The 16,741-nt window shown below is 37.2% G+C and overlaps 2 protein-coding genes across 4 annotated transcripts in view; one reads left to right on the top strand and one right to left on the bottom strand.

Moving 5' to 3' along the window:
- Window positions 1–8,980, top strand: part of Src64B (Tyrosine-protein kinase Src64B) — a 143,834-nt gene extending 134,854 nt beyond the window's left edge. For 2 of the 3 annotated variants that reach the window (XM_069503103.1, XM_034975595.2), the window contains 4 exons: window positions 1,341–1,551; window positions 2,215–2,468; window positions 2,877–3,064; window positions 3,475–8,980. In XM_069503103.1, the coding sequence (XP_069359204.1) occupies window positions 1,341–1,551; window positions 2,215–2,468; window positions 2,877–3,064; window positions 3,475–4,209 (1,388 nt within the window). In that variant the 3' untranslated portion in view covers window positions 4,210–8,980. The remainder of the gene's footprint in view (window positions 1–1,340; window positions 1,552–2,214; window positions 2,469–2,876; window positions 3,065–3,474) is intronic. The other variant, XM_069503104.1, reaches the window with a different exon arrangement.
- A 78-nt stretch (window positions 8,981–9,058) lies between these two features.
- Papst2 (PAPS transporter 2) lies at window positions 9,059–16,596 on the bottom strand. Its single transcript, XM_034975598.2, has 6 exons — window positions 16,503–16,596; window positions 15,806–16,179; window positions 14,108–14,334; window positions 13,295–13,521; window positions 12,475–12,656; window positions 9,059–10,608 (listed from the first exon to the last, which is right to left on the bottom strand). Exons 2-6 carry the CDS (start codon window positions 16,105–16,107, stop codon window positions 10,431–10,433), a joined length of 1,116 nt encoding a protein of 371 aa, XP_034831489.1. The 5' UTR covers window positions 16,108–16,179; window positions 16,503–16,596; the 3' UTR covers window positions 9,059–10,430.
- Between the last annotated feature and the right edge of the window lie 145 nt (window positions 16,597–16,741).

Raw genomic sequence — 16,741 nt, forward strand, 5'->3', positions numbered from 1 at the left:
GGCCTGGCGTCGCTCGGGTGGAATTTCTGAGTGCGGGTTTACGTTACAGAGCATACATATAGTCCGCGACAGGTCGTGATGGCAATCGGGGTATGAGGCGGTGGGACGCTTCGCACACCCGCACGTCTCCCGTGCTCGCCCACACCGGGTACGCGGGGCCTGTGCGGGTGTGCACAACGGTTTGACCTATGTGTTGATATGTCAGTCAGTTCTTCTTTTCATATTTAAACAAATAGTAAGATTTTTTATTCAAATAAACTTTTACAAGTATTTTTTGAATCGTCAAATGCGGTTCCGAATGCCTTTTGTACCGAGAAGAACCAGCCATTTATTTAGATTTAGTAAGATTATGCATATAGAGAAGTAACGCTTAATTGCAAACCTGATGGTATTTTGATAAAAACGTTAATTTTAATGTTTCTTCTTTGATGGTCACATAGTATTTTGATATCAATAGCATTTTACTAATCAAACAATGAATTCTACCTAAATATTGCATAGTTTATACTAGAACTGAGTCACTAAGTAATGGCTAGCTAATAAGGTAACGGCGGTTGTGGACTAACGATCTGAATATTTAAAATGAAATTAAGCCATCCAAGTTACGCATTTCTATATTCATTAAGCAACGTCGCCAGACGAGGGAAACTCGGAAAGGACGCCTTCCTTTAGTGGAGCCTTGGCTTTATGCCATTATGCGATTATGTTTGTTGAAGATCTTAATGCTTTAAGAAGTTTTGTTCGACCAAACCGCTACGGTGTAGTTGCTACAAAGATCCTTGAGATCTAAATAGTCCCTAAAGTGTCTGGAGAATAGAAGCGACTGAGCAAAATGCCGAACATTGAGCTGTTTCAGTAACCTCCATCTGAGAACTTCAGAGAGGTGTGGTGGGGGGTGTACAATTATTTATCTGACCTATCGTGTTTCCTGTTACTTATAACTTCAGTTCCTTCAAAACTAAGAGTAGACATTCAGGCAACCAACGTAGATCTTATCGTTGCTTTTCATCAGGCATTATTGTCGTCACGCACAAGCCTTTCTATACCTTTGTACAAAAGAACAAACTGTCACATCGTACAAGGATCAGCTTAAATTGAACCTAAGATATTGTTCGTTGATTTTTCTATATAACGTAGACGCTGAGAAGAATTTCAGAAATTTCATCCGACCGAAGTCGGGACAGATCAACTAGTTTTCCGCTAAAAAAGTAATTATCCGTGAATTTTCAAGGTTGAGCATAATGTGTCTTTTGAGAATTCTCAGGTAACAAAAAGTAATGCGTATAATTTTTTGTAGAAGATAGCCAAAGACTAATCAATTTTCTCATTTGGGTTTTCAGGTATATCGAACGGCGGGCGTCGTGTAGTGAAAGCACTATGTGCGTACACGGCCCGAGCGGAGTCCGATATCTCCTTCCGCAAGGGAGACCGTATGGAGGTGCTGAGCGATGCGGAACCAGACTGGTGGCGAGTTTTGCACCTGTCTACCAGGCGGGAAGGACTTGTACCAGCTAACTTTGTAGCGGAAGAAAGTTCCGTGGAGTGTGAGGAGTAAGTTGAACACTTTATCTTAGTACTTGGATCTGGAGGCACTGAATGACGTGGAGTCCAATTGGTGTAGGGTTAAAATCTCTCCACCAGGTGGGAGGTGTTTTGGAATCAGCTAATTTTTAGCGGAAGACAGATCGGTGGAGTGTAAGTAGTAAGTTGAACATGTAGATAATAATAATCCATGAAAATTTAGCTTCTATACTAGAGAGATCGTATAGAGGTGACGCGGAACATGACTGGTGGAGAATTTTACATCTTTCCACTAGTCGGGAGAGATTTAACTTATCTACCGTTGGATCAGGCATAACCGTATGAAGATTTCGAGGATTCGAGGTCGGCAAGGTGTCGAAAATTGTGCAAGCTTGTGAAATTTTCTCTGCAATCTTAAAACATTGTAAAATTAACTTTGCTCCTGGAAAGTCCCTGCACTCTTAAATAACCCAAAGATAGCCAAATAGCTATCTATACTGATATTTCTGGTAGAAACAATGGATTGAACTGTAAATGTTGATTGTTCAATGTATATCCATAAAAGGTCACGGAAATATAGTAGGTACCTATTCTATTGGACAGTAGGTATAAGTATATAAGTTGTATTGGACTGTCCTCATAACAACAAATGTGTTCACCAACTTGATGCTAAAGACAACCTTGATGTTACAGCTGGTTCTTCCCACACGTATCAAGGAAGGAGGCTGACAAACTACTCCTAGCCGAAATCAATCCTCGAGGAACCTTCCTCGTGAGGCCTGCAGAACATAATCCTCACGGCTTCAGCCTTAGCGTCAAAGATTGGGAAGAGGGCAGAGGGTATCATGTGAAGCATTATAAGATTAAGCCATTGGATAATGGGGGATTTTATATTGCGACGAATCAAACGTTTCCAAGTTTACCCGCACTGGTTATGTCGTATACGAGTGAGTCCTTTTGAGTTATGTTAAATCTACAAATTAGGAACCAAAAGAAGCAAAATTTGAAACTACCTTCATAATTTATGAGCCCTAGAATAATTTATGGGAATTTGTTTGGCAATTGAATTTCTAGCTATTAAGTCTTTCTTCGTTGTTATCGATTACAGAATCGATCATTTTTATGCTTTTTTTGTTTGGTTTTGGGCATTTGGGTTACACTGGTATACAGTCTAAAAATACTAATACATTACTCCTACCGCTGTTATTTTCTACTACACTGCATATACCTGCTACTTCTTGTATTTTATAACCCAATGTCCTGTCCCTACATAATGTAAATAGTACTTACAAAAAACATAACCAACTAACCAAAAATAACTCATAATTCCAATGATGTGTACTCACGCTTTCCAGAGAATGCGCTAGGCCTGTGTCACGTGCTAGCGCGGCCCTGTCCCAAACCTGAGCCACAGATGTGGGATCTGGGGCCAGAGTTGCGGGACAAATGGGAGATTCCGCGGAGCCAGATACAACTGATCAAGAAACTGGGCCAGGGGAACTTTGGAGAAGTGTACTACGGGAAATGGTGTAACAACATTGAGGTAAGATATGATTTTTGTATTTTCAACTACCTTAATTGCCCACGAGCTAGATGTGAACCATGGGCTAGAGGTACGGGATTAATGGTAGATCCCATGGAATCAGGTACATCTGGTTTAGAAGGCCAAGAGTATTAGCTTAATCCACAAACTTGCGAATTTAGCCATCAATGAAAATATTGTGAATGTACCTAATAAATATTTTGGACTTCATATTAAACTAGTTCAAGCGATTTTTTATAAGTAGGTAGGATGTAGCAGTTGCAAACGATGAATATGATGATGATGATGATGATATGAAAATTATTTTAACATGCCTGAGTGCAGTGTTCTGTAAAACTTACCCTACTACTACTGTTTACATGTTGTTTACTGTTTAACTAACAGTTCTAATATTTTTTTCTGCTTTCCAGGTTGCAGTCAAAACGCTAAGAGAAGGCACGATGTCCAAACAAGCGTTCCTCCAAGAAGCCTCCATTATGAAGAAGTTCCGTCACAAACGACTAGTCGCGCTTTACGCGGTCTGCTCACAGCAGGAACCTGTGTACATCGTACAGGAGTATATGTGCAAAGGTTCCTTACTGGAATTCCTTAGAAATGGGGAAGGAAAATCCCTCCATTTTGAGGATTTAGTCTACGTTGCAGCTCAAGTTGCAAGCGGGATGGAGTATCTCGAATCCAAACTACTAATACACAGAGACTTAGCGGCAAGAAATGTGTTAATAGGTGAAAACAACGTAGCGAAAATATGTGATTTCGGACTGGCTAGAGTGATCGAAGACAACGAATACTGTCCCAAACAAGGATCCCGATTCCCTGTCAAATGGACGGCTCCCGAAGCAATTATTTATGGACGTTTCTCTATAAAAAGTGATGTTTGGTCGTATGGAATTTTAATAATGGAGTTGTTCACATATGGCCAGATACCGTATCCAGGGTTGCATGGGAAAGAAGTCATCGAACAAGTGGAAAGAGGTTATAGAATGCCTAAACCTGTGGGTCATTATCTGCCAGACGATATTTATAGACTGATGCTTCAGTGTTGGGACGCTATCCCAGAGAAGCGACCGACGTTCGAATTCTTGAATCACTATTTCGAATCGTTCACAGTAACCAGTGAGATACCGTATAGAGAAGTGCAGGACTAGGACAGTGCTGTGATATAGTGGAATAGGATTTTTACACTTCAGACTTTTTAACACGCTGTGCGTTCAAGTGAAAGCGATGAGCCCGTATTCTTATCAAATTTGGATCTGTAGACGGTTAAACGCTGGACATTTTTTTGGCTGTTGGAGGTGATAATATGATGTCGCATTGCGAATATATACAGTTTATTCGAGTTAAGAAAATAATTATTCCTTGCCAGCCCCAAATTCTGATCTAAAAATGAATTTGGTTTCCTAGCACGATAGAAGAATTTTTGACTTCAAACGGAAAACTCCAGGAAAATACACAGTCTTGTTTACGGTTAGCCACTTTATAGCGTCAAATGACATCACTGAGAGGTTGCTTGATTTCTGTGATGTTATTCGATGCTATATAGCGGTCAAAACTTACGAGCTTTATTACTCTAGTCCCTTGACTATTTTACTGACCGTATCTTTTTGGTCAGCATTTTTATTTAAAGTCAGATCTTTGGTCAGATAAGAGGTAGCTGGAAAATGTGACAAGACTTATTTTCTTAACGCGAATGTACTGTTTAATGACTAAAACAATATTGTTATGTGAATAATAAAAAATATTGAGCTGAACTGTTTATGGGAGATTTAGTTTGGGAGCATTGTGAAAAGCGTGAGAGATTAAAATTGTGTAGGGTCCTTAGCGAATAAACGAAAATATGACAAGTGTGTGTGTCGATAAAACATAACCAATAAAAGAAAATGACTTCAATGTTCAAATCCTACCTGTAATCTGTACTTAGCAACGTTGTTATTTGTTGTACCTTAGTTGTACGCTCTTTTTTGCCAAATGACAATATTGCTAAGGACTGATTTCGGATAGATTGATAACATATTATTATTTGTTGCAATTAAGATGTTTTTTCGGCTGAAGATTAATTTTTGACAAAAAACATTGCTAACCAATTTTTTTAAAGATACATTTATTGTTAATTTCGGCAGATAAAGTCGATTCACAATCAAGTTATCCCAGTTCACTCAGATCTTGATTTTTGTCTAAAAAATTAACTTTCAGAATCAGTTAGGAAATGATAAACTTAAATTATGCAATTGTAACAAATTCTTAGATCTGGGTCAAGATAATCAGGAAATTTCATACAAACTAAGGCATTTTTTGAAACAAAAAAATCCTGTAATATTTCTAATCTACTAGAGTTGATAGACTTTTCAAATGCAACTGACTTGAAACTACGGATTAAAATCTACCTTGAATGTTCTTGTAAATAGATTGAGTGTTGATTGAAAAACACACACACTTATCATAGTTTCTATTTTAGTATTTTTATACTCAAAGCGTTACTAAAACTATACAGGAAAGTGTGAGCTTGTCATTTTAATTCACCGGCTTTCATATTATTTGTAGTTATGGAAAATTTGAATGATGTATGTAAAAAGTATCAATTAAGTCTACAGAAAATCACATGGAACTAATTAAGTCCACTGAAAAGTAATTTAAGTGACTTTATGTCTCTCCTAAATAAGTGCTTATTTCCGACTGGAAATATCGAACGGTGATAGAGTAACTGCCGAGTTTCTTGCCGGCTCTTCTATGTAGAATTTTCTTCCCCAACCGGTGGTAGAGTCCCATAAGTGTCACTAGTTTTCCTACATAGTTGATACTAATCGTTTTATTTCGAAATAATAGTATGGGACAGATATTTTTGGTCCCTAATTTCGCACTTCTTCAATGCCTTTAGAACACCGACGCTTTGGTGTCCTAAAGGCGTAACATCCATAATTCCAATAACGTATTGCGGAAATACCGGTCGGAATTTTGCGATTGTTTGGGACAGGCCAGTTTTTGTGCAAACACCTATTTTCTTATTTATTAGCTGTAGCTTAAGCATATTTAGGTATTACGTTGCATTTGTACAAAATCATTCACTGTGAATAGGGATTAAAAATCTAAATTAATCGTCAGAGCATTTTCGCATTATTTGATCAAATATCCCTTACTAGACACCAATTATATTATTGAACCGATATGTGTATACTTATACCGTTATCGGGTTCGATACCGATATTTTGGTCGCGTTGTCAAACAAACTTGTAACATTGGTGTAACGGACGATAACGTTCTCGATACTATCGTAATATCGTAAGGGTATTCGACATTGATATCGGATCGAATAACGCGAAAGAACTCTTAACGCAATATTTTCATATTCTAAATTGAGATGTGATATTTTTGTATCACTTGAAGTCTAAATTTCATGCATTTCAATTTCATTTTCACACACTACGTTTTTATTTTTCAATGGTGCTAGCTAGTAGTCGACTTCAATATTTCTAATTATTTTTAACCAAAAATGAAGATCTCTACACAAAAACAAGGTATATTATAACTATAATAAGTTTGTCGCCAGAGAGTGTAACTTTTTGAATTAACAAACTCATCACTGGAGTTTGCGCTAGAGTGGAGTTGCGTGGAGCTCGAGCGTGCTTCATACAAACGTAGTTTGATTGAAAAATATATATTATTTAAGCAATCAAACTGCATTCAGTTTTGTAGACACGCTCTACAAATTTCATATGTCTGTGATTTATCAGATTGTAGTTTATAACTTTATATTTGGAAGTGTAGTGGGGTCGACTTTATCTTTATATGTTAAATAAATCTCTTTCTTCTAAGTTTGCACACAGAACACACATTTCATATTATATTGCGTACAAAATATTTTCAGTCCATTTTTATCGAAAAAAGAAATCATAGATAAACTATAGACTATAGTGATAAAAAACTTGTATAGAAAAATTTGGATACCCCCTTTAATATACCGAAGTTTATACAGAGTTTATAACGTCGTGTATTCACCTCGACCGAAATTATTTAGGCTCCTTTGCGAATTTTTTTAATACTTAAAACTTTTTGACAACGACCATAGATAAGCAAACATAGGCGAGTTGTAACAGGGCGAAATAAGAGTGATATAAAAAGGTCAAAGATACCAGTATCGAAGTTGATATCGATATCAGTATCGTTACAAGAATCGATATTTTTTGCGAAAATATTATTTAGGATGTAGTTTGAAGCCGGTCATGTCAATTTTTAATGTTTCGCCTTAATAAAATTTTCTTTTAAACTTTAAGAGTTTAACTAACACAAAAAATATAAATGAATCAAAATGTCTAAATGCAAAGGGGCCAAATTCCTTAACGTGAAAAAAAAAATAGCTTTAGGATCATATACCAAAGAGTTATGTACATTATGTACAGTACATTATGAGCGAAGGATAGTAATTAAGTGGGGGCATATTTAATTTTTAGCATAGTTAGAAATTGTGACCTGTATATTGTTAATTATTTGACCAATATCCTCAATCTTGACATGTGTACGATTAAATTGTATTAATAAAAATATTATATTGTTAAGAACGTTTACACTTTAACCGATTCGATATCGGTATTGAAATACCGATGTCACAAAGATACTGGATAAGTAAAATTCAACCAATATTATCGAAAGTACGTGTGGCTTTCTTGCGACGCTGTATATTAGTCGATTACGCTGGATATGCAACGTTGATCCTAATCGATAACTTTAGCCTTTTCGATTCCTCCATGCGTAGAAAGTACGTTAAGCCATCATTCCTTTATCATTAGAGCCTCAATAGCTCAACCGGTAAAGGAGTGGACTGAAAACCGAAAGGTCGACGGTTCAAACCCCGCCCGTTGCACTATTGTCGTACCTACTCCTAGCACAAGCCTGACGCTTAGTTGGAGAGGAAAGGGGAATATTAGTCATTTAACATGGCTAATATTCCTTTATTTTTAAAAAAACCTGGTTTATCACTAACATTGATAATAATCGATAAACCTATAAACATTTACATGTCTGTTAGTAGGTAAAACATTGTTTCTCACCGCAGTTCTCAATTTCATTATTCTACACTTTCTTTTTACTTAATTACCTAAGAGTTGAATTCTCGTACTCGTCCGGTTTCAATATTCAATCTATCTCTAATCTGTTGATAATAAGTTATTAAATACTTATTGGAAAGATACACGACCCCAGCAACGAGAAATATGACTCAGAGCAAGACTTTCTAGGACGAGAGATTTGTTCAACTGTGCTCATCTCACGAACACTGATAGCATTCGTGCATTGCAACACACAATAGTCTGAGAAAAATGGGACCTAAAGCATCTTAATTTAAAGCTCACAATGCAGTAACTCCTATTTTTAACCGACTTTCTAAAAGGAGGTGGTTCTCAATTCGGACCGTTTTTTTTCGACTTTTTTAAATGTATGTAAGGACAGGTACATCGATTTTTTCCAGGTTTCTGGACCGATTTGCAATTTTATTTTTTTTCATAGTGTTTCTGCTTGGAGCGCTTGCTATAGATGTATGAATGAACTTGAGTTTTAAAATAAGGGTGTTTAAAGTTTAAAGGGGTAAGGGTAAGATCCATTTTACTTTAGCTTAACGTTGGTATGATGTAAGCACATCGATATTGAATCGGGTAATATGGCAACGTTATAACATTCAATTATTGTTCGACTGATCACAAACCATGACTTAGCTAATTTTCGTCGCCTCATAAAAGTATTAAAGGTATGCTTTAATCACTTAATAATCTCCTCTCATCGACCTAGTGATTGTGTAAATTGAGAAAAGTAAAAATAGTGTCTTATAACATTCCAAGTAATCAAACACTTTAAATTTGGACACTTTTGTATGAAACAATTAGATTTGTAAGATTTTGTACATACAATTAAATAAATGTTATTGATATAAAATTGTTTTATTTTTCAATTCTACTCCACTTACAATATAGTACACAGAATAGAATATCTATAAATTAAAGTATCGGGCTTAATAATTACACATCGACCATTAGAAAGAGATAATCGGCAACTTCGGCTTCGTAGAGCGCTGTCTCTGTCGTTGACACTGACAAGTCGCTGACTAAAAATGTCATCGAATCGGCCGATTATCTCTTTCTAAAGCTTGATATTGTGTAATATTTACTGCCGGATACCTACTTATATTATAATGTAAATTTCACTATTTTTGAGACTTATAAAAATAATATACTTAAAGGCTATTAAATAGGTTTCTACATAGGTACAGATTTCCTTTTAAATAAATGCAAAAAATAAATTTTGTGACAAATAATGTACGTAAGTTTCTTGTTATTAACGTATCCGAGATTTTTGATACTACTTAATTTCATTAATCGATCTGGATGTTCTTTTTTAATTAAGAGTTCATTGCTTAAAATTGATTTTAAATCTCATTCGATTTCTAATACACTTTAAAATAATATTAATATTATACATCTTATAATTTATTCACACTTTGTCATTCCATAAAATAAAATTATAATTGTAAAATGTTACGGGCAAAGTATGCAGAAGTATGTAAGGAACAATTTCCTTGGAACCACAACACCAAACTACCCAGATGCAAACTTTTTTTTGCACTAAATAAAATTGCTTAAAATTTTTAAGCAATCAAATATCACTTGTATGGTGAAGGAAAACATCGTCAGGAAACCCGTATGCCTTAAATGTTTTCAAAGGTGTGTGAAGTCTGGCGCAATCACCTCTGATTGGTTGGCACTCTCTCACTATTGGCTACAATGCATTGTTGCAACAAGAATCGCAAAAATTCAGCACATCACAACAATTGAGATTGCAATAAGACCTAAACCTACTGAGCTGTCAAACGCCATAATTTTAATTGTACGAGTGGAAGCTTCATACATCTATAAATAATTTACGAAACAATCGTATATTGTGTTGCTATCAACAATTCTTAGCAAAGCTGGCAAACAAACAAAACGGGTACTGATTCTGTGCACACCTAAATTTCAGAGTATTCACATCCTCTTCTTAGTTCTTACTGATACATTTAGAAAAGGACAGACACAGTTTTAAATTTAATTTAGAGCCATCAAACTTTAGCTACCAGTCGCGAGCCTACTGTTTGTAGCATAGACTAAAATTTAGAATCTTCAAATGTAAAATTCATGTTCCATCCCGTTTTAGCAATATTAAAGGAAAAAGATGCAGATACTCTAAATTTAGTTTAGAGAAAGATTACAGAATCGGCGCCAATGTTGATTTTAATTTGACATTGGCTGGATCTCTTGTGGGCTGTGGTTACCTCTGCGATCAGTTATCCAATAGTCCTTCAATCATATACTATGCCTGTAACACATTTTGTAAAATCTTTGTGACCTATCTACACAGTATCAGAATACATTTTGCTCTTAATCCTAAGATACCTATACTCGGACTGGTAGAAGGATTGCATGTAGTGCCAACATGTCGATATCGGCGTAGGGAGGTAGTGCGGATTCTTCTTGCTGTAGTGGTTCAAGTATATCGCCAATGCTACCAACATACCGGACCACGCGTATCTGGAAGAATATCATGTTTATGTAAGAAAATAATCCATACTAATATTATAAAAAAAAAAAAAAAAAAAAAAAATAAGACTGGTGACTTGGCTGACAAAAGTAACTACAGGCCAATTTCTCTTGCCACTGTCATGGCCAAGGTTTTTGACGGTTTGCTTAATGCACAGTTGAACAAATATGTAGCACTTCATGACAACCAGTTTGGGTTTCGTCCTCAACTGTCTACTGAAAGTGCTATACTGTGTCTTAAGCACACCGTCAAATATTACACAGACCGCAAGACACCAGTGTATGCGTGCTTCCTCGACTTATCCAAGGCTTTTGACATGGTGGCGTATGATCTACTGTGGGAAAAACTTAAGCGTGTAGAATTACCACACGAACTTATCAATATGTTTCAATATTGGTATGCGCATCAGTCAAACAGTGTTCGTTGGGCGGGGGCAATGTCGGATTCATATCAGCTCGAATGTGGTGTCAGGCAGGGTGGGTTAACGTCTCCAACTCTATTTAACCTGTATATGGATGAATTGATCGTCGCACTCAGCAAGCAGCGTGTCGGTTGCCATGTTGACGGCGTTTGCGTCAATAATTTAAGTTATGCAGATGACATGGTGCTGCTGAGTGCGTCGATTTGTGGACTGAGGAGACTAGTACAGACTTGTGAGGAATACGCAGGTCGTCATGGCTTGAAATACAATGTTGCAAAAAGTAAATGTATGGTCTTTGAGGCCGCCGGTACAAAACGTCCTCAGAATGTACCACCTGTGCTGCTCTCTGGCGTCTCTTTAGACACGGTGGAGCAGTTCAGATACCTGGGGCACGTGATTACTACCGACCTCAAGGATGATGCAGATGTTGAACGGGAACGGAGGGCACTGTCGATAAGAGCAAACATGATAGCCCGCAGGTTTGCTCGTTGCTCCACCGGTGTTAAGGTTACGCTCTTTAGAGCGTATTGTACGTCCTTATACACGTGCAGCCTGTGGGTTAACTACACGAAGAAACGATACAGTGACCTCCGGGTCCTTTACAACAATGCGTTCAGAATGTTGATGGGGTTGCCCCGATTCTGCAGCGCCTCAGGCATGTTTGCGGACGCGCGCATCGACTGCTTCTATACTAATGTACGCAAGCGGTGCGCGTCGTTGGTGCGCAGAGTGCGGGAAAGCCCCAACACCATTCTGCAGATGATTGCAGCCCGACTCGACTGTCCTTATCTTCGGCATTGCTGTGAAAGACATGTTCCAGTACCAATGCCGGAGAGAAGGTACTAGATATTTAATTTTATTTTTATTTATTAATTATTTTATGTATTGTTATTTTACTTTTATTAATTTCAAAGTTGTTATTATGGGTATGTTAACCTGAAATAAATCAATTTTATTTTTATTTATTTATAAATGCAAAAGTGTGTCTGTCTGCTAGCCTGTCACGGTCCATCTGTTCAACCGATTTGGACGAAAGTTGGGGCAGAAGTAGCTTGCATCCCAGGGAAGGACATAGGCTACTTTTTACTACCGAAAATCAAAGAGTACCCATGGAATTTTGAAGAGACCTAAATTCGTGTGGAGGAATTTACGGGTATCACATAATTGGTAGTGATAGTATGCACCCTGGACGGACATAAGACTACTTTTTATCCTGAAGAATCAGTTCAAACTAGATTTTATAAACCTAAAGCCGTAAGTATCATCTCTTTGGTGCAGGGATAGCTTGCATCCTGGAGACGGGTAGGTATAGGGTACTTTTTATCCTGGAAAATCAAAGAGTTCCCACAGAATTTTTATGAACCTAAATCTATTATCATCAACTTGTATTATACACGTAAGTATAAGTTGATTAGGGATTTGATAAAATACTTACTGAAAAACAAACGGCTTGCTAAAAAGCAGGAACGATATGACAATAGAGAGCGCTTTCCTCATGGTGGTGACAGTGACGGCGACGGTGGCGCCGCACAGCCTGACCAGTGTCAACACCGCCTGCAGGCCCAAGTACCCGCTCACACTCAGCAGGAATATGTTGGTGTACATTGTTGCTGCGTTCTGGAAGGAAATCATATGTTTTTGGAGTATGAGAGGTGTCATTTTTAGTTTCCATGCCTGAAGGATCCCAAGGGGCCTTATTACTAAGCCCACTGTCCATCCATCAGAGATTTACAAAGTTACATACCTAAAAATAGTTACCAAAAAACTATTAGAACCAAAGTACTAAGTGAACATAAAGTGAAAGTGACAATGAAATCAATCAGTCATTTATTTCCAAAAACATTTTGCTGGGCTTGGTTAGATCTAACAATTTTCTTAGTTATAAATTCGCATTTAGTAACCTATAAGATCAAAACTGGTTGTTTTTGTTAGATTTTAACGATCTGTGTTAAAGACAACCATCCCTCTCCCTCACATACACTAAGTACATTATATTAGTGAGACTGTATATTTCTTATACGTACGCGATAGGGTGAAATGGCAATCGGGGAGGGAACGCTCCGCACACCCACACAGCCCCCACGCTCGCCCGCACCGGGTTACACGGTGGGTGTGCGCGGCGTCCCCCCGCCTCATACCTCGATTGCATTTTCGACCTGTCGCGGACTATAGATTTAAACAATTATTGGAATTTAACAACTAGGTAATACAGTAAAGTGAAAGTGACAGTAAAGTGAAAGTAAAGTAAAAGTTACCTGAGCACAATAAGTGAATCCATCAGTCAATATGCCACTGAATCCAGTAATAATAACCAGATAGACACAAGCTATCGCATACGAGTAGAACACCACTTCGTTGTTGGTAGCTTGAAACTGTTTCATGGCCTTCTCTTGCACATTACCGATGATCGCATCACATAGTAACGCTAGAGAGATCACTATTACGCCTATGATGTCAAAGTTGGGAGATGTTTTTGAATCAGCTGTAAAAAATAAAAAAGTCGTAAATTAAGTACTCACTTAAGTGTAGGATATTATGGAGATCATACAAAGACACTAACAAAACTACAGAAATTATATCAAATAATAAACCGTTGGTCAACTCTTTTTTTTTGGTTGATTGAAAATAATCCATACTAATATTATAAATGCGAAAGTGTGTCTGTCCGCCTGTCTGCTAGCCTTTCACGGCCCAACCGATTTTGACGAAATTTGGTACAGCGATAGCCTGGAAGGAAGGACATATGCTACTTTTTATCCTGGAAAATTAAAGAGTTCCCATGAGATTTAAAAAACCTTAATCCATGCGGGCGAAGCTGCAGGCATCATCAGTACCTACCGTTATTATAAATGCGAAAGTGTGTTTGTTTGTCCTTCAATCATATCGCAACGGTGCAACAGATTGACGTGATTTTTTGCATGTGTATAGATAAAGACCTGGAGAGTGACATAGGCTACTTTTTACTCTGGAAAATCAGAGAGTTCCCACAGTATTTTTAAAAAACCTAATTCCACGCAAACGAAGTCGCTGGCATCAGCTAGTCTAGTTATAAAGTAAAAAGAACTCACCTAAAGTAAACATAGTCAGTCCTATACACATAATAACAGCTGCCACATAGTCCAAGAACCCATACCTTTTGCCCAATATTATAATACTGCCGATCATCACCGGTATGAGCTTACAGCTCTTGAATATTAACTGAGTTGGGTAGTTCAGGTAACTTAGTGCTAGGTTCGAAAATGCCATAGTACCTAGTGTCAGAGCTGCTAAAATAGCGTATGTTCTTATTGGTACCCTGTAAAGAAATCAGTACCCTTATTATAAATGCGAAAGTATTTTTGTTTGTTGGTTTATTGGTTTGTCCTTCAATCACCTCGCAACAGTGCAACGGATAGATGTGTGACCGGAGAGTGACATAGGCTACTTTTTATCCTGCAAAGACAGAGTTCCTAGGGGATTTTTAAAAACCTGATTCCACGCGGACGAAGTCGCGGGCCTCAGCTAGTATATAATAACAATAAATGTCAATAGTACATTATGATAGGTGTGACTTAAATAGTCCATCATTCCATGGGGTGAGTGAGTGCAGAATCGTAGCAAGTGTATACGCCATGCAATAACTTGTAACTAAATCACAAGACAACAAGAGTATTATGTGACTTTATAGCATGTACTTACAAACTTATCTGTGACTTAAGTGGTCAATTTTTAAATTGTGCAAAAAGGTATTATTGAACAGCACTAACTAGAGTCGATAGCAGCGATAAAGTCATGCAATAATACATTTTTGCAGTCTAAAAACAAACTACTCATCTACTGGACCAAAGTTGAAGACCAAGAAAATTGTATAAAAAATTATATAAAAAAAACTTTGTTAAGGAGGCGATAGAAGCAAGGGGTGTAAACTTTTTTTAAGCTTAAATAGGTCATCTGAGTATTGTTGTTTATGCAAACAGTTGAAATTTAAGTAACTTCAAAAATTCGAACGCACAACAGGCGGAAACGTTTATGTGCGGAAACCAGCCCAGAGTGAAGAAACTCGAAATTTTGAGGGGCTATCAAAGTCGCTGATTGCCTTTTTGTCCCAGGTTTATCCCAAAAACTTAATGCATACATATTCCCTAACCACTATGGAGGTGTAGAAATCAGGGCAATCACTCATAAAATCAAAGTTCAAGCAGAACTTAGCTAAATATTTTATTAAATAGCAATGTTTTCATGGTGTATAATATTTAAATACTGGACCAGTTAATAAATAAGTTTATTAACTGGTCCAGTTATATTCTAAACTATGGGCTAACACAACAGACTGCAGGCAAGCCAAAGAGGCTTTGCCTAACATAGACAAACGTCAAACTAACAAACTACTCCGCCTGGACAGAGGTAAACTTAGGAAGGTGGTGGGACTCATAACAGGGCATAGTCCACTAAACAAACACCTTTTCGTTATAGGTGTCACCGACAGTCCTCTGTGCAGGGCCTGCATGGAGGTCGATGAAACACCGATGCACGTGCTCCTGGAGTGCACTGGCGTAGCAGAGCAACGCGAACGCCATTTAGGTTCCCCGACCTCACTCCAAGAAGCCCTCGGCAACCTGGGCGGTCTACTTGGCTTCTGGAGTGAGCTTGGATGGCTGGAGTGAAGACTTCGGCGGGGAGGGGTGATGCACGCACAACAGACGGAAACGTTTAAGTGCGGAAACCAGCCCAGAATGAAGAAAGAAAGAAAGAAAGAAATAAGTTTATTTACTGTATAAAATACTCACTTTCTCTTAATAGGATTCCTTATAAGAGATTCCACATAACTAAGACTCATTGTTATTAGAAACTGTATTAAAGTAATGTACAGGCTCACTGGCTTAACCTCAGGCACTGAGAATATGAGTTCCAAGAAATATCCATATGCTAAATAGCATATAAACACGAAAACCGAACAAACAGCAAACTGCAGTAAAGGGCTAAATGATGTTATATCTAGGCATAATATATTAATTTCTGATTTTCTAGTCTGTCCATTGGTGCCTTCTGCTTCGTCTATCTTAATCAGTACTTCCTTTGAGGAATCCATTTTCTTAATATCACAGATAAACTTTTACAAATATATTTGAGTTGAACGTCAAATGAATTATTTCATGGTTAACTGAAAAGAAATGTAAACTTAATAATGATGTATTAATATACTTAATATAAAATAATTATAGTTACTTAGTTATTTGATAGTATCATGGTAGCAATTTGTACTGAAAACATACAAGAATATTAAGCATTTAAAGAAACTATAGAAAGAAAAACATCTAACAATTTCCAGATTTCGCTGGAAAATTGCATGATAAGGTGGACTGTTAATCAGCTCATAAAACTTCCAATTTATATTCTTAACTGATTTTACATATTGTTGGTATGTAATTATTATGAGGACTTGGAAGCAAGGATCCTAATCAAATATTTTTGATAAGAACATACCATTTCGCATGTTTCTTGGTTTTTTTCTTGGATATGGTTGGGTTCATAGAGATTATTTATGATTTAATTATTTACATGACAAGATGACAATATTATGACAATTGACATTTATATTTGTGATTTGACATTTGACAGCAATAGAACTTTTTTTTAAACTGGTTTTACGGCTCTGGGTTCTAGCTTTTTGGAGCCTATAATTGGTGCCCGTATGGTACAAATATTATTTATGGGCTTGCTTA

Source organism: Maniola hyperantus, chromosome 14 (genome assembly GCF_902806685.2).
Source record: "Maniola hyperantus chromosome 14, iAphHyp1.2, whole genome shotgun sequence".
NCBI classification, from domain to species: domain Eukaryota; kingdom Metazoa; phylum Arthropoda; class Insecta; order Lepidoptera; family Nymphalidae; genus Maniola; species Maniola hyperantus.

What these genes read in the sequence shown, in the direction of transcription:
- Papst2 (XM_034975598.2), bottom strand. Translation starts at nt 16,107, where the DNA reads ATGGATTCCTCAAAGGAAGTACTGATTAAGATAGACGAAGCAGAAGGC. An exon ending in ACTGACTATGTTTACTTTAG is followed by an intron (nt 13,522 to 14,107) that starts GTGAGTTCTTTT and finishes TATTTTTTACAG; the next exon opens with CTGATTCAAAAACATCTCCC. An exon ending in AGCAAGCCGTTTGTTTTTCA is followed by an intron (nt 10,609 to 12,474) that starts GTAAGTATTTTA and finishes ATATTCTTCCAG; the next exon opens with ATACGCGTGGTCCGGTATGT.